At 41.7% G+C, this 22,839-nt stretch overlaps 1 protein-coding gene across 2 annotated transcripts; it reads right to left on the bottom strand.

The window, feature by feature from the left end:
• Positions 1–1,800: 1,800 nt before the first annotated feature.
• asb13b (ankyrin repeat and SOCS box containing 13b) lies at positions 1,801–7,931 on the bottom strand. 2 transcript variants are annotated; one of them, XM_046300506.1, is made up of 6 exons: positions 7,753–7,931; positions 5,012–5,211; positions 4,465–4,630; positions 4,078–4,212; positions 3,564–3,755; positions 1,801–3,048 (listed from the first exon to the last, which is right to left on the bottom strand). In XM_046300506.1, exons 1-6 carry the CDS (start codon positions 7,793–7,795, stop codon positions 2,885–2,887), a joined length of 900 nt encoding a protein of 299 aa, XP_046156462.1. In that variant the 5' UTR covers positions 7,796–7,931; the 3' UTR covers positions 1,801–2,884. The 2 variants fall into 2 exon arrangements, with proteins under 2 accessions (XP_046156462.1, XP_046156552.1); XM_046300596.1 differs by having other exon boundaries at positions 4,480–4,630; positions 7,753–7,929.
• Between the last annotated feature and the right edge of the window lie 14,908 nt (positions 7,932–22,839).

The raw sequence follows: 22,839 nt of genomic DNA, 5'->3' as shown, positions 1-22,839 counted from the left end.
GTGAAGAGAACAAGACCTCTGATGTGAAGAAAGAGGAAGTCATCTAGTGTGTGTGTGTGTTTTAACATGCTCGGAAGCAGACGGTGACCGCTAAACCATGCTTACTTGCGCAATCGTTTTAACCCTGGAAAGCCCCTACTTCCATGGCTACATCCACCAAACAAGATGCTCCTTCCCCATTCTCCAACAGATTGTTAACTGTGACAGTTTGTCATTTCAGATAAAAGCTCATGTTTAACCACACAGTAGTTCTGTATTTCTCCTCAAAGTATTGTGAATATGGCACTGCTTGGTGCTCGGTTAACATGTTCCAACATATAACACAATATACAGTACCAGTTTAAAGTTTGGGCACACCTACTCATTCGAAGGTTTTTATTTTTACATATTTCCTACATGGAGTAATAGCGAAGACATCAAAGCTATGAAATAACACAGAATCATGTAGTAACTGAAAAAGTGTTAAACAAATCAAAATATATTTTATATTTGAGATCCTTCAAAGTAGAGGCTCTTTGCCTTGATGACAGCGTTGCACACTCTTGGCATTCTCTCAACCAGCTTCACCTGGAATGATTTTCCAACCGTCTTGAAGGAGTTCCCACATATGCTTGTTGGCTGCTTTTCCTTCACTCTGCGGGCCAACTCATCCCAAACCATCTCAATTGGGTTGAGGTCGGGTGATTGTGGAGGCCAAGTCATCTGATGCAGCACTCCATCACTCTCCTTCTTGGTCAAATAGCCCTTACACAGCCTGGAGGTGTGTTGAGTCATTGTCCTGTTGAAAAACAAATTATAGTCCCACAAAGCGCAAACCAGATGGGAAGGCGTATCACTGCAGAATAATGTGGTATATATTTGGGCTGCAATTTCTGAGGCTGGTAACTAATGAACCTATCCTCTGCAGCAGAGGTAACTCTGGGTCTTCCTTTCCTGTGGCGGTCCTCATGACAGCCAGTTAACTCTAATGAACCTATCCTCTGCAGCAGAGGTAACTCTGGGTCTTCCTTTCCTGTGGCGGTCCTCATGACAGCCAGTTAACTCTAATGAATCTATCCTCTGCAGCAGAGGTAACTCTGAGTCTTCCTTTCCTGTGGCGGTCCTCGTGAGAATCAGTTTCATCATAGCGCTTGATGGTTTTGCAACTGCACTTGAAGAAACTTTCAAAGTTCTTGACATTTTCCAGATTGACTGACCTTCATGTCTTAAAGTAATTTATTTGCTTATTTGAACTATTCTTGCCAAATAGGGCTATGTTCTGTATACCACACCTACCTGGTCACAATGCAACTTATTGGCTCAAACGCATTAAGAAGGAAAGAAATTCCACAAATTAACATTTAACAAGGCACTCCTGTTAATTGAAATACATTCCAGGTGAGAGAAGCTGGTTGAGAGAATGCAAAGAGTGTGCAAAGCTGTCATCAAGGCAAAGGGTGGCTACTTTGAAGATTAGAAAATATATTTAGACTTGGAACACTTTTTTGGTTACTACATGATTCTATATGTGTTATTTCATAGTTTTGATCTCTTCACTATTATTCTACAATGTAGAAAATAGTAAAAACAAAGAAAAACTCTTGAATGAGTAGGTGTGTCCAAACTTTTGACTGGTACTGTGCATCATTTATTTTCAGTAAAGCAACAATGGAAGAGTAAAAAGTATTAAGAACAAGGGGTGTGCAAGGGGTGTGCACTTGACCCCTGCGACAACACCCTCATTTCTAACACTCCAACCATACAGAAGAAGACAAAATGCAACACTTATGAACTCAAAAGACATATACAGTATTCATGGAATTTACATAAATCAAATAATTTGTATTATTTACATAGTTTATATACACATTATTCAAAATAAACATACATGTTTGATATTTACACATAATTACACAATCCTAAAAGCTTAGCTAAAAGATTTAAGAATTCAGAAAGGTTGGACAGACTAGCCTGGTCCCAGATCTGTTTGTGCCTTCTTGCAGTTGGCAAGGCACAACATCCCAAACATAAAGCAGGACAAATAGATCTGGGTACAAGCATAAGACTATGGTTAGTGGGAACGCTTAGGCCTAGATTCAATCCATATCGTGGAGACTGCATTTAAGGTGAACACTGCATATCTCGGCTCAATCAGAAATTACCTTTACAGGTGGATAGAAATATAACCCTTCGGTGATACAGATTTGAGTATCGCCCTCAGTCTTTCAAGCATAGCTAGCTGACACCTGTCACATCATATCCCTACTTTTCATTGTAGTTTAACTGAAACCTTAACTCAGACAAATGAGTTTGGGCTCTCTTGCTTCTAGCCTGGTCCCAGATCTGTTTGTAATTGTATAAACAACTCCTATAGTCGTTGTCAATGTGTTTGTAGCCTGACAATGACAATAGGAGTTGGCAAGAACGCGCAAACAGATCTGGAACCAGGCTACCCTGCATCTTCATTCCCATCTCGTCTGAGTGCCAGTCTGTTTGTGCAATCAGCCATTGTTATGCTAATTGGTTGAACAATGTCAGCATAACAATGAGTTGGCATTGACAAGAACACAAACAGACCTGGGACCAGGCTTATTCCTATGTGGTGAAATCGTTCGGCACAAGACAAAACAGACTCGTAAAAAGGATGGGGCTTGTTAGAAGTAGGATGGGGCTTGTTAGAAGTAGGATGGGGCTTGTTAGAAGTAGGATGGGGCTTGTTAGAAGAAGGATGGGGCTTGTTAGAAGAGGATGGGGCTTGTTAGAAGAAGGATGGGGCTTGTTAGAAGAAGGATGGGGCTTGTTAGAAGAAGGATGGGGCTTGTTAGAAGTAGGATGGGGCTTGTTAGAAGTAGGTAGGGGCTTGTTAGAAGTAGGATGGGGCTTGTTAGAAGTAGGGTGGGGCTTGTTAGAAGTAGTCAAAGTCCAAGTCCAGATCTGGTGGTGGCTGATATGAGAGGTAGCAGGTGATGCGATTGGGCAAGCCCAGTTTGGACACGTCGTCCAGGGCTCTTCTGCCCAGTGCTGTTCTCAGAGCTATCCTGCTGATCTGTTGTAGACTGAGGGGAGTATCTGGGAAAGAACGAAAACATGTCAGTTGAGATAATTATATTATATTAACCCTTTTCACACTGTTGTGCCAACCTGAACTGCATTGTGAGGTTCTAATATTTCCTTAAATATTTTATTTTCATATTGTCCTCTCCAGCATGGTTCCAGCAACTACGGTGGATGCATAACAACCACGGTGGATGCATAACAACCACGGTGGATGCATAACAACCACGGTGGATGCATAACAACCACGGTGGATGCATAACAACCACGGTGGATGCATAACAACCACGGTGGATGCATAACAACCACGGTGGATGCATAACAACCACGGTGGATGCATAACAACCACGGTGGATGCATAACAACCACGGTGGATGCATAACAACCACGGTGGATGCATAACAACCACGGTGGATGCATAACAACTGCAGCTCAGCTCTGCTCAGTAGTGTGAAAATCTCTCTTTGAAGGTCATAATCTCTACACTTTTCCAGTCTTTTCTACCTACGTGGCATGAATATAATACTTACTTTCATAGAACTCTAGGCAGATATTGGTGGGAGATCCTTGACTTGTGTAGTTGATGGGCTTTTTGCCCAGGTTGTCCCTGGCATATATGTTCCCACCGAACTCAATCAGCAGCTCGATCAGATCCACGTTCTTTACTTTGGCTGCGTGATGGAGCGCCGTCTCGTGGAGCTTGGCAGCGTTCACGTTCGCCCCTTTGGAGAAGATGAAAAGGTTTGATGTTAAAGGGAAGTGGTCGAGACACGTTCTGAAAACTATCATCTGCATCAAAAAAGTACAGGACATTGTTTTAACTGCAAAATGTCAAGACTGCAAAATGTCAAGATCAAGTTACGGTTTGAATTGATGTAATGCTTCAAATGTACCTCTGAAGTTTCTCAATATCTCAAATTTCACCTTTTTTTTAAAGGTTAGGTTAGGTACTTATTTACTTGAGAGCACAGTCCCATTAATAGTCTGACTGATCAGGAGCAAAATAACATTTGAAATAATGTTACCACAATGTGGTCCACCCACCTGCATTGAGGAGGACCTTGGCGCAGTCAAAGTGTTGTCTGGCACACGCTACATGTAACGGTGTCCCGAAGTGGCAGTCATGGGCCTCCATCAGAGCTCCCACGTCTATCATGAGCTGAACGCAGTCAGAGTTACCTGTAACACACACACACACCCACGTCAGTCATAGTTCGACACTTGGGTATTGAGGGGGACTAACTACACAATATCAATCAAATGTTTTTAGAAAGCTTCTTTCTTTTTTTACATCAGCCAATGTCACAAAGTGCTATACAGAAACCCAGCCTAAAACCCCCAAACAGCAAACAATGCAGATGTATCCCATTATCCCAGAGTATGTGTGTGTTCTTTATACTGTGTGACTGCCGCGCCCTCGCCCCCTCTCACAACATGAACATGTACCCCCCATGCAGGCCTCGTGGAGGGGTGAGAAGGTGAACAGTGGAGGGTTGACCGTAGCCCCATGTTGTATGAGTAGTTTCACACACTCCAGGCTGCCCGCAGCGCAGGCATCGCACAGAGGGGTACTGCCGTCAATGTTCCGCGCATCCACCTGAGTGAGACAGACAGACAGGCACACACAAATCAACATTACAGCACCTCATGTTTTAAAATGTTCACTGATACCTCTCAAGAATCCTTAAATAGAGAATCTGAACTATTGATGGTCCATTTTATAACAGTCGTATAACAAATCAATGTGAAATTTCAAATCTAAAAACCCTTAGGCTCCCAGGGACTAGCTCCCCCTCAAATTCTGAATTTGGCTTCTGTTCAAATGTCTCCCGGCCCTCACAGAAACAGTCACAGTTGTTTGCATGTAGGGGTTACTGCAGAGAAGTCACCACCCTAAGGATTCCCCCCCAATCCAGATTCAGCAGTTGTACCATTACCGACAGACCTATCACAAGAGAAAAACAGCCCTCTGACTCACGTGAGCACCAGCGTCCAGCAGCAACCGGACACACTGTGTTTGTCCCTGTATGCAGGCCTCGTGGAGGGGGGTTATGGAGTCCACAGCCACTAAGTTAACTGCTGCCCCTCCCTGGATCAGCTTCTGTAGCTGAAGAGCCTTTCCCTGGGCTGCTGCCTCGTGTACCGCCGAACGGTCTGTCCAGAACCCCAGGCCATGAGCTGCAGGCCGGGAGGGAGGGAGAAAACAAATGAAGTCCGATATACGCTGAGGTCCGAAAGTATTGGGACAGTAAAACATGTTTTGTTGTTATGACTCCACCATTTTGGCACTTCGTCCAATAGAAATGAATGGGAAATGATTTTGGAGTCACTTTTATTGTAAATAAGAATAGAATATGTTTTTAACACACTTCTGCATTAATGTGGATGCTACCATGATTACGGATAATCCTGAATGAATCATGAATAATGATGAATGCGAAAGTTAGACGGACAAATATCATACCACCCCCCCAAAAAAAAATGCCAGCCTCCCATGTTATTGTAATGGTGAGAGGTTAGCATGTCTTGGGGGGTGTGATATTTGTGTGCCTGTAACTTTCTCACTCATCATTATTCACGATTCCTTAATGACCAACTGTAATCATGGTAGAATCCACATTAATGTAGAAGTGTTTAGAAACATATTCTATTCTTATTTACAATAAAAATGTGACTCGAAATGACACAATACATTATTTACCATGAATTTCTATTGGGCACTAATTAATCTGAAACACAACCAAAACAAACTGCAAATGCATCCAACAAGTTTGTAGAGTCACAAGCTTGATGTGGTCATTGCGTGCTAGGAATATGGGACCAAATAGTAAACTTTTTACTACTTTAACACACATATAAGTGAATTTGTCCCAATACTTTTGGTCCCCTAAAATAGTGGGACTTTGAACAAAAAGAGCTGTAATTTCTAAACGTTTCACCCGATATGGATGAAAATAGCCTCAAATTATAGCTGACATTCTGCCCTGTAACTTCATTGTCACTGTATCATTTCAAATCAAAGTGCTGGAGTACAGAACCAAAACAACAACACAATTGGCCACTCCCAATACTTTTGAAGCTCACTGTATGATACAGACAGTACATGCACATGTTGTATTGATGCCTAATATCTATTTATTCTGCCCAATAACTGTTGATCTAATTTTCATGATACAAAGAGGGCAATTATATATTTTACAGTCAAATGATTTGAGCTCATTACACAAAGTAGGCCTTTAATTTATGTCTGTATGTATTATTAAATCATGTCCGTTGTTGATTTGGGCAGGAGCTCACTGGAGCTGAGTATCAGTGTTGCGTGCCGAAAATCTCCCCCCTGCCAGAATTCTCCCTCAGAAATGATTTGACTCTAGCCACAAAATTAAGGAAGGGGGGGGGTCGGCAGGCAAGATAATGGCCTTGCCGAACCCCCCCTCCCTCCCTTCTAATTTCCTTAATTTTGCGGCTAGAGTCAAATAATTTCTGTGGCACTTATCAGAGTCAAATACTTTCTATAGAACAAACTTCACGTCGGGATAGGCAACCCGAAATGTATAATGAATGTGTGTGTGTTATATTAAACACAGAGGGAGTGAAATGTAGGCAAGCAATAGATATTTCAGAACAACTACCAGTCGAATAATACATGGGAGAGATTACGAATTTTGGGAAAGAGATTGATTTATAGACTAATACACTTGAAACAAATAGCCAAACCGAAAACTGTAAACATTACTAGTGCTTCCCCCGCGATCAAACCGCCATAAAAAATGAAACAAAGCCTAACGTGATCATTGACAACTGCCTTGAAGGAAACAAATAAAAAAATGATTTCTGCTACTAAGATCAGTGAAATGTAGGCTAAACTAACAACGGAGAGAAGAACAGAAATCTCAACTACCAAGCAAGTCGCAACAATGAAGCATTGAGTGTGTGAAAGGGGGGTGGGGTTCTGGCAGGGGGGTGAAGTTCGGCACAACACCGGTACCTCACACTTTCTAACGCTTCAGCTCTTGTTCCGACTATAAATATGAGCTCGAACGTATTGTGGAGCTCCTGCACCTAAATATAAATACTAGAGGCACCGAAAATGAGTAACGGCAACTATTTCAGTCCATGTCAAGCAGTGAAAAAACACGGTGCTAGACGTTGAGTTCTCGCTGAAACCCTTTGTAGGCTCCAGAGCAATACATCATTGGTCCAAGACACCGCTCTCACGACACGTGAATCCTGTCATAAACCCGCACCTCCCTCCCTACGAGGCTTACCCCTTGCTGACGTCCGCAGTCTGTCTATGTGATGGTTGGTGACATGTATAGGCATAGCCCTAACCTAAATGTATTACATCTAGACAACATTGGCTAGATTAATGATCTGGTCGGCAAAAAAGCTAGATACAGCGAATGTATGTTATATAAGGATCACCCAGGTTACCTACGTAGCCCACAAAATAGTACATGCTCTAATACACTGGTCTCTAGCTTGTTATAACAAGCTTAGCTGGATGGTCTCAAATTAGGTCAGTAAAACAAGGAAGAGCAGAACATTTTCTAATATTAGGCCTGAATAAGCCAGCTAAATAAAATACTCAACAAGGGAGAGGCATGACAAATATTTTACTATAATTTTGATTGTGGGTTAAGCATTCATATTGTTTACGTCATGAGCATTAGCCTCTTTGAACTTTCAGACAGGCGAGACACAAATAAAACAACTCACCTATATCTCCAAACAGCGATGGTCTGGCACGAGTAATCTCCATTTAGCTATCGATATTATATCCTCTAGTCTTGCAGAATAAATTGATGCATTTTAAAACGCAGAGAAGACCAGTGAAGCATTACTGCAGTAACGTTGTTGATAGTGGTGGATGATGGCTTAAATTAGAAGCACACAGAACTAAAAAGAACATCAATGGCTTGTGGGATATGTAGTTTGTTGTAACCTGGTCTCAGAGTATTTCATATTATCCTGTATGAGACACTTCATTTGATGTTACGTTTCTTATGGTATGTAAATTCATTTCTTGTTGTCCATTACCCATTTCATATGATATGTTATGAATTACAATTCATATGATATTTTATGAATTTGCTAAATGTACAATATGTTAGGAATTCTCTAAACGTATGATATGTTACAAATTCTAGCTAAGTGGTTAACGTTAGCTAGCTGGCTAACATTAGCTAGGGGTTAGGGGTTAAGGTTAAAGTGTTAAGGTCACCGTTAGGGGAAGTGTTAGCTAAAAGGTTTAAGGTTATGGTTAGGGGAAGGGGAAGTAGTTGCAAAGTAGCTAAAAAGTAGTATGTTGTTGAAAAGTTGCTAATTAGCTAAAAAGCTAAAGTTGTCCGTGATGAGATTCAAACTCGCAACTCTTTGGGTTGCTAGACGTTTGCATTATACGCCTACCCATCCACCCCTGCTTTCGTTTTCTGTCTTAAGTAACCGTCTGTCTCATGTAACCATATGAAATGTAACATATTCTAAAAGGAGTGTCCAGATTTGCATACAAAATAATATGAGATGCTCTGAGACCAGGTTGCAATGAATGATGGTTCCAGACAGAAATATATATTTTTCTTAATATTTGGTTCTGGTTCTAACATGGACCAAATTGAAAGAAAGTTGAACATCCATGCCTCTGCAGTAACTGGAAGACCAGTTCCACTCACACTTACCCCACCAGACATGCCACCAGGGGTCTTTTCACAGTCCTCATATCCAGAACAAATTAGCGTACAGTATTATATAGAGCCCTTACTGCATGTAACTTCCTTCCATCGTATATTGCTCAAATAAACAGCAAACCTGGTTTCAAAAAAACAGATAAAGCAACACCTCACGGCACAATGCCTCTCCCCTATTTGACCTAGATAGTTTGTGTGTATGCATTGATATGTAGGCTACATGTGCCTGTCCTTGAGCTGCTGTTGTCTATTGATGTTCTGTATTATGTCATGTTTCGTGTTTTGTCTGGAACCCCAGGAAGATTAGCTGCTGCTTTTGCAACAGCTACTGGGGATCCTAATAAAATACCAAATACATGAACAATATTTGTTTGTCTGTGATTTTTTTAAACTGCACCTGTGTTTCGACGATGCTGTTGTGTATTCTATTTCCCCTACTGTCGACCAGGCTCTATCTGACCTACAGTCTGCTTTCATTGTTTTACAAAATACCATTATTGATCTTAAATTAGTATTGAATGTGAGAAAAAGCAAGTATGTGTTGTTTTCTAGAGAGCATAAAAATTACTTAAAATATTTAAGCATCTGTACCTTAAACTGTGCCCATATTGATCGTATCTCTACTTACAAATATCTTGGCATTTAGATAGATGATAAGTTGTCCTTTAAAAAAAACAGATGAATTTAAGTAAGAAGATGTGAATGAAAATCTTCTATCTTTCTATAGCTTCTTCTATAGAAAAGGGTAATGCTTCTCACTTAATAGTAGAAAGCAGATCGTTCAGTCAATATTTCTACCGGTCCTAGAATATGGCAACATCATTGACACGATTACATCTGCCACTTCATTAAAGCCGTTCGCTGCAGCTCGTTCCAGTCGCTAGCTGCAGCGAACTGAAAAGACGAGCGACTCAGGGCTGCATGTGCTTTGGGGACCTTTAAGAGAATGTGACTGGCAGAACGGGTGTTGTATGTGGAGGATGAGGGCTTCAGTAGACATCTCAGATAGGGAAGAGTGAGTCCTAAGAGGGTTTTATCAATAAGCATCAACCAGTGGGTCTTGCGATGGGTATACAGAGATGACCAGTTTATAGAGGAGTATAGAGTGCAGTGTTGTATCCTATAAGGAGCATTGGTGGAAAATCTGATGACCGAAAGGTAAAGAACATCTAGCCGCTGGAGGGCACCCTTATCTGCCGATCTATAAATTATGTCTCCATAATCTAGCATGGGTAGGATGGTCATCTGAAACAGGGTTAGTTTAGCAGCTGGGGTGAAAGACGGGCGATTATGTCAAAGTTGCAGGCTATGTGCTGAGAGAAGGACAGTGTACAGTCTAGCCGTACTCCCAAGAACTTGTATGAGGTGACTACCTCAAGCTCTAAACGCTCAGAGGTAGTAATCACACCTGTGGGGAGAGTGGCATTCTTCTTACCAAACCACATGACCTTTGTTTTGGAGGTGTTCAGAACAAGGTTAAGGGTAGAGAAAGCTTGTAGGACACTAAGAAAGCTTTGTTGTAGATTTAACACTCAATCCGGGGAGGCGGCCAGCTGAGTATAAGACTATCATCTGCATATAAATGGATGAGAGAGATTCCTACTACCTGAGCTATGTTGTTGATGTGAATTGAGAAGAGCATGAGGCCTAGGATCGAGCCTTGGGTTGCTCCCTTGGTGACAGTGGGTGAGAAAGCAGATTTTCTTACTTTATACACTGCAGTCTTTGAGAGATGCACAAACAAAACGTACGCTTGAACGAATAAGACAACAAAAATGTGTCTTTTGGAAACAAACTTTAGAAGAGGGATTGGATCAGCAAAAAACAGAATGAGAGGTAAAAACATGACAATATTGTCCTTAAGAACTTTCCAGTTACGTGGTCAAACTGATAGAGGAACTTGAAGTGGGTATATCACCAGAGGATTTGGATTGATGCCATAGGATCTGCGTGAAACAGAAAAATTCTAAATACCCACGAATGATATTGTTCACACTTTGGAACTATCAGACCAAAGTCAACATTCTGAAAGCGCAAGGGGGGAAGGAGATCAAAATCCAAGGCCAGACCATTCCATTATTCCAGGACCTGTCTGCTGAGAATTTACCCCAGTCCTCAGCAATCCAATCCCTGTACCTTTTGCAAAATATCAGTCTGTCCCTGATGTTTTTCCTGGAGAGAAGTGGCTTCTTTTCCACCCTTCTTAACACCAGGCCATCTTCCAGATGTCTTCTCCTCACTGTGCGTGCAGATGCACTCACACCTGCCTGCTGCCATTCCTGACCAAGCTCTGTACCGGTGGTGCCCGAATCCCGCAGCTGAATCAACTTTAGGAGACGGTCCTGGCGCTTGCTGGACTTTCTTGGGCGCCCTGAAGCCTTCTTCACAACAATTGAACCGCTCTCCTTCAAGTTCTTGATGATCCAATAAATGGTTGATTTAGATGCAATGTTACTGGCAGCAATATCCTTGACTGTGAAGCCCTTTTTGTGCAAAGCATTGATGACGGCACATGTTTCCTTGCAGGTAACCATGGCTGACAGAGGAAGAACAATGATTCCATGCACCACCCTCCTTTTGAAGCTTCCAGTCTGTTATTCAAACTCAATCAGCATGACAGAGTGATCTCCAGCCTTGTCCTTGTCAACACTCACACCTGTGTTAACGAGAGAATCACTAACATGATGTCAGCTGGTCCTTTTGTGGCAGAGCTGAAATGCAGTGGAAATGTTTTTTGGGGGATTCAGTTCATTTTCATGGCAAAGAGGGACTGCAATTAATTGCAATTCATCTGATCACTCTTCATAACATACTGGAGTATATGCAAATTGCCATCATACAAACTGAGGCAGCAGACTGTGAAAATTAATATTTGTGTCATTCTCAAAACCTTTGGCCACGTCTGTACCTTACATGGTGAAAAATACACATTGATTTCATTCTATGTGGTGTTTTCAGACAAAATTCAAGCTATATTAAATCAAACCCAGACATTAATACTTATTTTAGCAGGCGACATAAATCAGACATTCGGCAAGTTAGACAGACATAGCAATAAAAATGGGATATTCAAGAAGCCTCCTAAGAGGCAGAAATATGTCATCTCTACAAATATTTTACAGGACCCCTGGAGATACCCAACTACAAAGTACTACTAATTATTTTCTCAAAGTAAGAAAAGCTATTCAAGAATTGACTACATTTTTATTTCCAAAAATGCACTCAACAATATACTGGGTTCAAAAATCCATGATAAAGTGATATTGGATCATTCTCCCGTATCATGCTTAAATACACAAACAGAAAATACACCTAACAATAGAAAATGGAGAATGCATCTTCAAGACCCGAAATGTATAATTAAAACCTTTACCAATACAAATGTAGACATACAGGACAGAGAAAAGCCGACCCCCAACATAATTTGGGATGTTTTTAATGCGTACATTATGGCAATGATAATCTCATACTCTGCTAAACTTACGTCTGAGTTGGAAATTCAAATTATAGAAAAATATAAATAAATCACAATCTTAGCCCATAAAAAATCTTTACACGGTATAGAAGAAAATGCAATTTGTGAAATTAACCAGGAATATGATCTTCTACCTTTGAAGTGAGCTAACAACTACAGGTGCAACTCAAATAAAGCATACTATTTCATGGCAAATAAACCTGGTTATCACCTCGCAGCCATCACAAAAAGAATACACGCCAAACCAGTTATAATTTTAAAAGATAAGGATACAAATGCTTTAATTAGAAACAACAAAGCTATTAATAAAAAATATATCGTTTCTATGAAAATGCACATAAATAAGAATTCATTAACAGTTGGATTGGTACTTCAGCCTTCTTAGACTCAATAACCCTGAAGCAACTATCAGCAGACAAAAAAAATAATTTAAATCACCCAAAAATAAATAATACCGACTTTCCCCCTATTTACTCAAATTACTCTCAATTCAATGTTTTCGAGTTCCATTTATCAAACTGTTTTTTCAGCTACAGTGGGGCAAAAAAGTATTTAGTCAGCCACCAATTATGCAAGTTCTCCCACTTAAAAAGATGAGAGAGGCCTGTAATTTTAATCATAGGTACACTTCCACTATGACATAAGTGTACCTATGGGGAAAAAAATCCAGAAAATCACATTGTAGGATTTTTTAATGAATTTATTTGCAAATTATGGTGGAATATAAGTATTTGGTCAATAACAAAAGTTTATCTCAATACTTTGTTATATACCCTTTGTTGGCAATGACAGAGGTCAAACGTTTTCTGTAAGTCTTCACAAGGTTTTCACACACTGTTGCTGGTATTTTGTCCCATTCCTCCATGCAGATCTCCTCTAGAGCAGTGATGTTTTGGAGCTGTTGCATGTTCAGGGGCAGAACAACAGATTTTTACCTTGTCAGCTCGGAGATTCGCTCTAGCAACCTTTGGGTTACTGGCCCAACACTCTAACCATTAGGCTACCTGCCACCTCCTGCTGCTAACAGTAGAGTTTCCGCCGCTGTCCCTGTCCCCATACCAAGGGGAACATTTTGGTTTTTGCCCTAACACTTATTTTACTTTAAGAATAAAAACCAAGTATAATAAAAATCTAAATGCATTTTAAGCTAAAATGCTACAAGCTAAAAAAAAAAGAGTCCTCGTCCAAAATCATGCCTCCTTTATACCCTCCATTTTTCTTTCTGCGAACTCATTGTGGCTAACACATTGTGGCTAACTCATTGTGGCTAACACACTGTGGCTAACTCATTGTGGCTAACTCATTGTGGCTAACTCATTGTGGCTAACTCATTGTGGCTAACACCTATCCCAATGACGCATTCAGTGGTGAACAAACACCTAAGGAGGCCATCGTTCAAAAAGGTGCTTTTTCAGCCCCCCTTAACTCCCACCGTTTTCTCACCAAAGCAGGATGTCCGCTTCAACCTCTTAACCGCTCTAATCCTAGGGATTTACAAATCCAACTGACTCCCTTATCATACTTAATTACCTTTAACTTTTAAAACAGTAATTTATTATCATGAACCTTCCTTACTCTAATCTTACTCCAAATACTCGTATTACCCCCCCCCCCTATTACATCTTAAACATCCACCAATTTAAACATTTCATCATTACAACCTTTCATCATTACAACATTTCATCATTACAACATTTCATCATTACAACATTTCATCATTTCAACATTTCATCATTATAACATTTCATCATTATAACATTTCATCATTATAACATTTCATCATTACAACCTTTCATCATTATAACATTTCATCATTATAACATTTCATCATTACAACCTTTCATCATTACAACCTTTCATCATTACAACATTTCATCATTACAACATTTCATCATTACAACCTTTCATCATTACAACCTTTCATCATTACAACATTTCATCATTATAACATTTCATCAATATAACATTTCATCATTACAACCTTTCATCATTACAACATTTCATCATTATAACATTTCATCATTATAACATTTCATCATTACAACCTTTCATCATTACAACCTTTCATCATTACAACCTTTCATCATTACAACCTTTCATCATTAAAACATTTCATCATTACAACATTTCATCATTACAACCTTTCATCATTACAACATTTCATCATTACAACATTTCATCATTACAACCTTTCATCATTACAACCTTTCATCATTACAACCTTTCATCATTACAACCTTTCATCATTACAACATTTCATCATTACAACATTTCATCATTACAACCTTTCATCATTATAACATTTCATCATTACAACATTTCATCATTATAACATTTCATCATTACAACATTTCATCATTACAACATTTCATCATTACAACATTTCATCATTACAACATTTCATCATTACAACCTTTCATCATTACAACCTTTCATCATTACAACCTTTCATCATTACAACCTTTCATCATTACAACATTTCATCATTACAACCTTTCATCATTACAACCTTTCATCATTACAACCTTTCATCATTACAACATTTCATCATTATAACATTTCATCATTATAACATTTCATCATTACAACATTTCATCATTATAACCTTTCATCATTACAATATTTCATCATTACAACATTTCATCATTATAACATTTTATCATTACAACATTTCATCATTATAACATTTCATCATTATAACATTTCATCATTACAACATTTCATCATTATAACCTTTCATCATTACAATATTTCATCATTATAACATTTCATCATTATAACATTTCATCATTACAACATTTCATCATTATAACCTTTCATCATTACAATATTTCATCATTACAACATTTCATCATTACAACCTTTCATCATTACAACCTTTCATCATTACAACCTTTCATCATTACAACCTTTCATCATTACAACATTTCATCATTACAACCTTTCATCATTATAACATTTCAATATGAACCTCCTGAGGCCTTGTTCATATTTTCCTCTCTTCTTTGCACCTTTATTTAACTGGGCAAGTCAGTTAAGAACACGTTCTTATTTACAATGATGGCCTAAGCTTAACAAATATAGTCTATACGCATCGTACCTTAAAGCAAACAACATTATAACATGTCATTATTACCCTCCAATGGGCCCCTAAGGTCTTGTTCCTCTAAGCTAAACAACATTATAAAACTGTTAACAATTTACTGCATTCCTCTAATGACCATTGAATATCTTCCACTGTATATTACCCTCTGTTTCCAACCTTTAACATTTAACATACTTAGCCTTTTTGATATTTTTCTTATTTTCTTTAATAAATACCAATTCCCTCTCAGAGTTCATTCTTCTTTGTGCTCCGTGTGTGTGTGTGTGTGTGTGTGTGTGTGTGTGTGTGTGTGTGTGTGTGTGTGTGTGTGTGTGTGTGTGTGTGTGTGTGTGTGTGTGTGTGTGTGTGTGTGTGTGTGTGTGTGTGTGTGTGTGTGTGTGTGTGTGTGAAAGTGAAACTTATTCATGACTGTTTGTGCGTGGGCGTATGCAAGTTGTGTTTTTAAAATGTCACACAGAGAGATAGGCCTTAATCTACTACTCTTGTCAATGTGACTTTATTAAGCAAATAATGACTCCTAAACTATTTAGGCTTTTTATAAAAAAGGAGTTGAAGACATTGCAGCTTTACATCTTTAATTAATTTGTTATAAAAAAACATTGAACAACATTATTCCACTTTGACATTATGGAGTATTGTGTGTAGGCCAGTGACAAAAAAATCTCAATTTAATCCATTTTAAATTCAGGCAACAAAAAAAATGTAAAGTCAAGGGGTGTGAATACTTTCTGAAGGCACTATATCGGTAAAGTGAATAGGCAACAGGATAGATTACAGACAGTAGCAGCAGCGTATGTGGGGAGCGTGAAAGTGTGTGTGTGGTGTGTGTGGTCAGAATGCCTGTGTGTGCATGTCATGTGTGGGTGTATGTAGTGTGTGTGTGTGTGTGTGTGTGTGTGTGTGTGTGTGTGTGTGTGTGTGTGTGTGTGTGTGTGTGTGTGTGTGTGTGTGTGTGTGTGTGTGTGTGTGCGTGCGTGCGTGCGTGCGTGCGTGCGTGCGTGCGTGCGTGTGTATAAAGGGTCCAGTGTGTGCATAGTGTCAGTGCAAGAGAGTTGTGCGAAAAAAAAGTAAATGCAGGTTGTCTGGGTAGCCATTTCATTGGCTATTTAGCAGTATTGTTTAGAAGTCTGATGGCTTGGGGGTGGAAGCTGTTCAGGGTAATGTTGGTTCCAGACTTGGTGCATTGGTACTGCTTGCCGTACGATAGCAGAGAGAACAGTCTGGGGTTTGGGTGGCTGGAGTCTTTGACAATTTTTGGGGTCTCCTCTGACACCGCCTGGTATAGAGGTCCTGGATTGCAGGGAGCTCGGCCCGAGTAATGTACTGGGCCATATGCACTACCCTCTGTAGTGTATGGTGGTCCTTCTGTAGCTCAGTTGGTAGAGCATGGCGCTTGTAACGCCAGGGTAGTGGGTTCGATCCCCGGGACCACCCATACATAGAATGTATGCACACATGACTGTAAGTCGCTTTGGATAAAAGCGTCTGCTAAATAGCATATATTATTATTATTATTATACTCACTTCCCTCTGTAGTGTACACACTATCCTCTGTAGCGCCTTGTAGTCGGATGCTAAGCAGTTGCCATACCAAGCGGTTATGCAGCCAGTGAAGATGCTCCTGATGGTGCACATGTATAACTCTTCGAGGATCTGAGGGTCCATGCGGAAACCTTTTAGCCTGCTGAGGGGGAAGAGGCGTTGTTGTGCCCTCTTCACGACTGTGTTGGTGTATCTGGATCATGATAGAACCTTAGTGACAGTTGTGGCTGCTTCGCATGATGTATTGTTTTCTCTACCTTCTTGCCCTTGTGCTGTTGTCTGTGTGCAATAATGTTTGTACCATGCTTTGTACTGTTACCATGTTGTGCTGCTGCCATGTTGTGTTGCTACCATGTTGTTGTCATGTTGTGTTGCTACCATGCTGTGTTTTCATGTGTTGCTGCTATGCTACGTTGTTGTCTTAGGTCTCTTTTTGTGTAGTGTTGTTGTGTCTCTCTTGTCGCGATGTGTGTTTTGTCCTATATTTTTATTTTATTAATTATTTTGAATCCCAGCCCCCGTCCCTGCAGGAGGCCTTTGCCTTTTGGTAGGCCGTCATAGTAAATAAAAATGTGTTCCTAACTGAATTGCCTAGTTAAAGGTTAAATAAAAGTGTTATAAAATTAGAAATGTGGACACCGAGGAACTTCAGGAAGTCCAGGATCCAGTTGCAGAGGGAGGTGTTTAGTCCCAGGGTCCTTTGCTTAGTGATGAGCTGTGTGGGCACTATGGCAAGCTAACTTAACTGCAAGGATAGCTAGCTAAAGTTAGCATGCTAACATGCTATATAACTAGGCTACTAGCTGCTAAAGCCACCCATAGAAAAAAAGTAAGCATTCATATCTAGTTATCTTAGCTCTACACATTTCCTCAAGTTCAAGGCAGAGTTTTTTTTTTACCATTGTGGGTAAGCAGCTTGCATTGCATGATTACACCTGTGCATTGCACGTCTCCTCTCCTGTGCTTGAAGGAGAACTGGTCACTGAAATGCAGCCAGGGATTCTCTTCCTCGACTTCTTCAAGGATTCTCCTCCTTGCCTTCAGACACTGGGTTGACTCTCCTCAGTCTCTTCCACCTCCATTGTTTTTCACACACACCGCTTTAATTAAAAATAACTTTCCTCTCTTTCACGACACGTCTATCTAAGTAAGTTCTTTTATTAGCCTTTTTCCTACCATCAACATTCAGTTTATGTGCACAGCTTGAGTTGATTGGCCTGTTTTGTGTGCGATGCGTCACAATCAAATGCCCACCACCGCATTACCTCCCTAGAGAAATGTATTTGGTTATTGTCACAGCTGTGTATATTCCCCCTCTAGCTGATACCACGACAGCTCTCAAGGAACTACACTGGACATTGTGCAAACTGCATATCCCGAAGCCGCATTTATTATAGCTGGGGACTTTAATAAAGCAAATCTGAGGAAAACACTACCAAGTTATATCAACACATCACCTGCAGTACTCGCGCTTCAAAAACTCTCAACCATTGTTACTCTCCCTTCCGGGATGGCTACAAGGCCATCTCCCGGCCTCCCTTCAGCAAATCAGATCACTACTCCATTCTTCTCTTCCCTACTATAGGCAGAAACTTAAACGGGAAGTGTCCATGCTAAGGTCTTATCAACGCTGGTCAGGCTAACTGGAATCCTGGCTTCAAGAATGTTTTGATCACGTGGATTGGGACATGTAACAGGTTGATTCTGAAAATAATATTGGCGTATGACGGAGTTCATCAGGAAGTGTATAAGGGATGTTGTTCCCACTGTGATGATTAAAACCTATCCAAACCAAAAAACGTGGATAGATGGCAGCATCTGAAGCCGGAGCACCGCATTTAACCACGGCAAGTTGACTGGGAATACGATTGAATAGAAACAGTCCACTTATGTCCTCCGTAAGTCAAACAGGCAAAACGTCAGTACGGAGACAAAGCGGAGTCGCAATCCAACGTCTCAGACACAAGACGTATGTGGCAGAGACTCCAGACAATCACAGATTATAAAGGGGAAACGGCGCGGCCCTCGACGTCTTGCTCCCGGATAAGCTAAACACCTTCTTCGCCTGCTTTGAGGACAACACAGTGCCACCGACACAGGCCGCTCCCGAGGACTGTGAGCGCTCGTTCTCCGTGGTCGTTGTGAGTAAGACATTTAAGTGTGTTAACCCTCACAAGGCTGCATGCCCAGACGGCATCCCTAGGCGCGTCCTCAGAGCATGTGCAGACCAGCTGGCTGGAGTGTTATTGGACATAGTCAATCTGTCCCTATCCCAGTCTGCTGTCCCCACTTGCTTCAAGATGTCCACCATTGCTCCTGTACCCGAGAAAGCGTAGGTAACCAAACTAAATGACTATCACCCTGTAGCACTCACTTCTGTCATCATGAAGTGCTTTGAGAGACTAGTCAAGGATCCTATCACCTCTACCTGACCTGTCACCCTAGACCCACTGCAATCTGCAAATACCGCCCAAATAGATCCACAGATTATGCAATCGCCATTGCACTGCCCTGTCTCATCTGGACAAGAGGAATACCTATGTAAGAATGCTGTTCATTAACTACAGCTCAGCCTTCAACACCATAGTACCCTCCAAGCTCATCATAAAGCTTGGGGCCCTGGGTCTTAACCCAGCCTGTACAACTGGGTCCTGGACTTCCTGACGGGCCGCTCCCAGGGGGTGAAGGTAGGCAACAACACCTCCACTACACTGATCCTTAACACAGGGTCCCCACAAGTGTGCATACTCAGCCCACTCCTGTACTTCCTGTTGACCCATGACTTCGTGGCCATGTACGCCTCCAACTCAATCATCAACAGTGGTCGGCCTGATAACCAACAATGACGAGACAGCCTACAGGGAGGAGGTGAGGGCCATGGCGGCGTGGTGCCAGGAAAATAACCTCTCTCTCTCTCTCAACGTCAACAAAACAAAGGAGCTGATCGTGGACAGCAGAGGGAGCACGCCCCCATCCACATCAACGGGGCCGCTGTGGAGGTGAAAAGCTCCAAGTTCATTGGCGTACACATCACTGACAATCTGAAATGGTCCACCCACACAGACAGTGTGGTGACGAAGGCACAACAGCATCTCTTCAACCTCAGGAGGCTGAACAAATTTGGCTCTACCCCTAAGACCCTCACAAAATTTGACAGATGCACCACTGAAAGCATCTTGTCAGGCTGTATCACCACCTGGTGATATGGCAACTGCATCGTCCGCAACCACAGGGCTCTCCAGAGGGCGGTGCGGTCAGCCCAACTCATCAATTGAGCACACTGCCTGCCCTCCAGGAGACCTACAGCACCCAATGTCACAGGAAGGCCAATAAGCTCCTCAAATCAAATCATTGTATTGGTCACATACACATGGTTAGTAGATGTTAATGTGAGTGTAGCAAAATGCTTGTGCTTCTAGTTCTGACAGTGCAGTAATATCTTACAAGTAATCTAACAATTTCACAACAACTACCTTATACACACAAGTGTAAAGGGATGAATAAGAATATGTACATATAAATATATGGATGAGCGATGGCCGTGCGGCATAGGCAAGATGCATTAGATGGTATAGAGTACAGTATATACATATGAGATGAATAATGAAGGATATGTAGACATTATTAAAGTGGCATTATTTAAAGTGACTGGTTATACCTTTATTAAATCATTTATTAAATCTATTAAAGTGGCAAGAGATTTGAGTCAGTATGTTGGCAGCAGCCACTCTATGTTAGTGATGGCTGTTTAACATTCTGATATCCTTGAGATAGAAGCTGTTTTTCAGTCGTCTCTCGGTCCCAGCTTTGATGCACCTGTACTGACCTCTCCTTCTGGATGATAGCGGGGTGAACAGGCATTGGCTCGGGTGGTTGTTGTCCTTGATGATCTCTTTGGCCTTCCTGTGACATCGGGTGCTGTAGGTGTCCTGGAGGGCAGGTGGTTTGCACCCGGTGATGCGTTGTGCAGACCAAACTACCCTCTGGAGAGCATTGCGGTTGTGGGCGGAGCAGTTGCCGTACCAGGCGGTGATACAGCCCGACAGGATGCTCTCGATTGTGCATCTGTAAAAGTTTGTGAGTGTTTTAGGTGACAAGCCAAATGTATTTAACCTGCTCCCCCTTCTGTTTCCTGAAGTCCACGATCATCTCCTTTGTTTTGTTGACTGGTTGGTAATTTTCCAGACACCACACTCCGGGGGCCTTCACCTCCTCCCTGTAGGCCGTCTCGTCGTTGTTGGTAATCAAGCCTACCACTGTAGTGTCGTCTGCAAACTTGATGATTGAGTTGGACGCGTGCATGGCCAGGCAGTCATGGGTGAACAGGGTGGCAGTGTAGCCTAGTGGTTAGAGTGTTGGACTTGTAACCGGAAGGTTGCAAGTTCAAACCCCCAAGCTGACAAGGTACAAATCTGTCGTTCTGCCCCTGAACAGGCAGTTAACCCACTGTTCCTAGGCCGTCATTGAAAATAAGAATTTGTTCTTAACTGACTTGCCTAGTTAAATAAAGGTAAAATTAAAATAAAAAGAGTGCTGAGAACGCACCCTTGTAGGGCCCCAGTGTTGAGGATCAGCGGGGTGGAGATGTTGTTTTGGCCTGTCAAAAAGTCCAGGACCCAGTCACACAGGGCAGGGTTGAGACCCAAGATCTCGAGCTTAATGATGAGTTTGGAGGGTAGTATGGTGTTAAATGCGGAGCTGTAGGCAATGAACAGCATTCTTATATAGGTATTCAGTCACCCAAGCCATGGCCTGTTCACCCCGCTGTCATGCAGAAGGCGAGGTCAGTACAGATGCATCAAAGCTGGGACCCAGAGACTGAAAAACTGCTTCTATCGCAAGACCATCAGACTGTTAAATAGCCATCACGAGCTGGCCTCCACCCAGTGTCCTGCCTGAACTTAGCCTCTGTCGCTAGCTGGCTACCACCCGGTTACTCAACCCTGCAACTTAGAGGCTGCTGCCCTATGTACATAGACATGGAACACTGGCCACTTTAATAATGGAACACTGGTCACTTTAATAATGTTAACATACTGTTTTACCCACTTTATATGTATATACTGTATTCTAGGCAATCCTATTCAACTATTGCTGTACATATACTATTCTATCCATGTATTCTTCAGATATACTACATATACACCCAGGTGGTTAGGGTAGATAGCAACACATCTGCCACGCTGATCCTCAACTCTGGAGCTCCCCAGGGGTACGTGCTCAGTTCCCTCCTGTACTCCCTGTTCACCCACGACTGCATGGCCAGGCACGACTCCAGAACCATCATTAAGTTTGCTGACGACACAACAGTGGTACACCAACAACGACGAGACAGCCTATAGGGAGGTCAGAGACCTGGCCGGGTAGTGCCAGAATAACAACCTATCCCTCAATGTAACCAAGACTAAGGAGATGATTGTGGACTACAGGAAAAGGAGCACCGAGCATGTCCCCATTCTCATCAACTGTAGTGGAGCAGGTTGAGAGCTTCAAATTCCTTGGTGTCCACATCAACAACAAACTAGAATGGTCCAAACACCAAGACAGTCGTGAAGAGGGCACGACAAAGCCTATTCCCCCTCAGGAAACTAAAAAGATTTGCAATGGGTCCTGAGATCCTCAAAAGGTTCTACAGCTGCAACATCGAGAGCATTCTGACCGGTTGCATCACTGCCTGGTACAGCAATTGCTCGGCCTCCGACCGCAAGGCACTTCAGAGAGTAGTGCGTACAGGCAAAGCTGCCTGCCATCCAGGACCTCTACACCAGGCGGTGTCAGAGGAAGGCCCTAAAAATTGTCAAAGACCCCAGCCACCCCAGTCATAGACTGTTCTATCTACTACCGCATGGCAAGCGGTACCGGAGTGCCAAGTCTAGGACAAAAAGGCTTCTCAACAGTTTTTACCCCCAAGCCATAAGACTCCTGAACAGGTAACCAATGGTTACCCGGACTATTTTCATTGTGTGCCCCACCCTCCAACGCCTCTTTTATGCTGC

Source organism: Oncorhynchus gorbuscha, linkage group LG01 (assembly GCF_021184085.1).
Source record: "Oncorhynchus gorbuscha isolate QuinsamMale2020 ecotype Even-year linkage group LG01, OgorEven_v1.0, whole genome shotgun sequence".
Taxonomy (NCBI): domain Eukaryota; kingdom Metazoa; phylum Chordata; class Actinopteri; order Salmoniformes; family Salmonidae; genus Oncorhynchus; species Oncorhynchus gorbuscha.
The sequence above is the reverse complement of the archived record's forward strand: the minus strand, read 5'-3'. Positions and strand labels throughout refer to the sequence as shown.

What these genes read in the sequence shown, in the direction of transcription:
- asb13b (XM_046300506.1), bottom strand. Translation starts at nt 7,795, where the DNA reads ATGGAGATTACTCGTGCCAGACCATCGCTGTTTGGAGATATAG. An exon ending in GGGGGGTACATGTTCATGTT is followed by an intron (nt 4,213 to 4,464) that starts GTGAGAGGGGGC and finishes TGTGTGTTACAG; the next exon opens with GTAACTCTGACTGCGTTCAG. An exon ending in CAAGGTCCTCCTCAATGCAG is followed by an intron (nt 3,756 to 4,077) that starts GTGGGTGGACCA and finishes TCTTCTCCAAAG; the next exon opens with GGGCGAACGTGAACGCTGCC.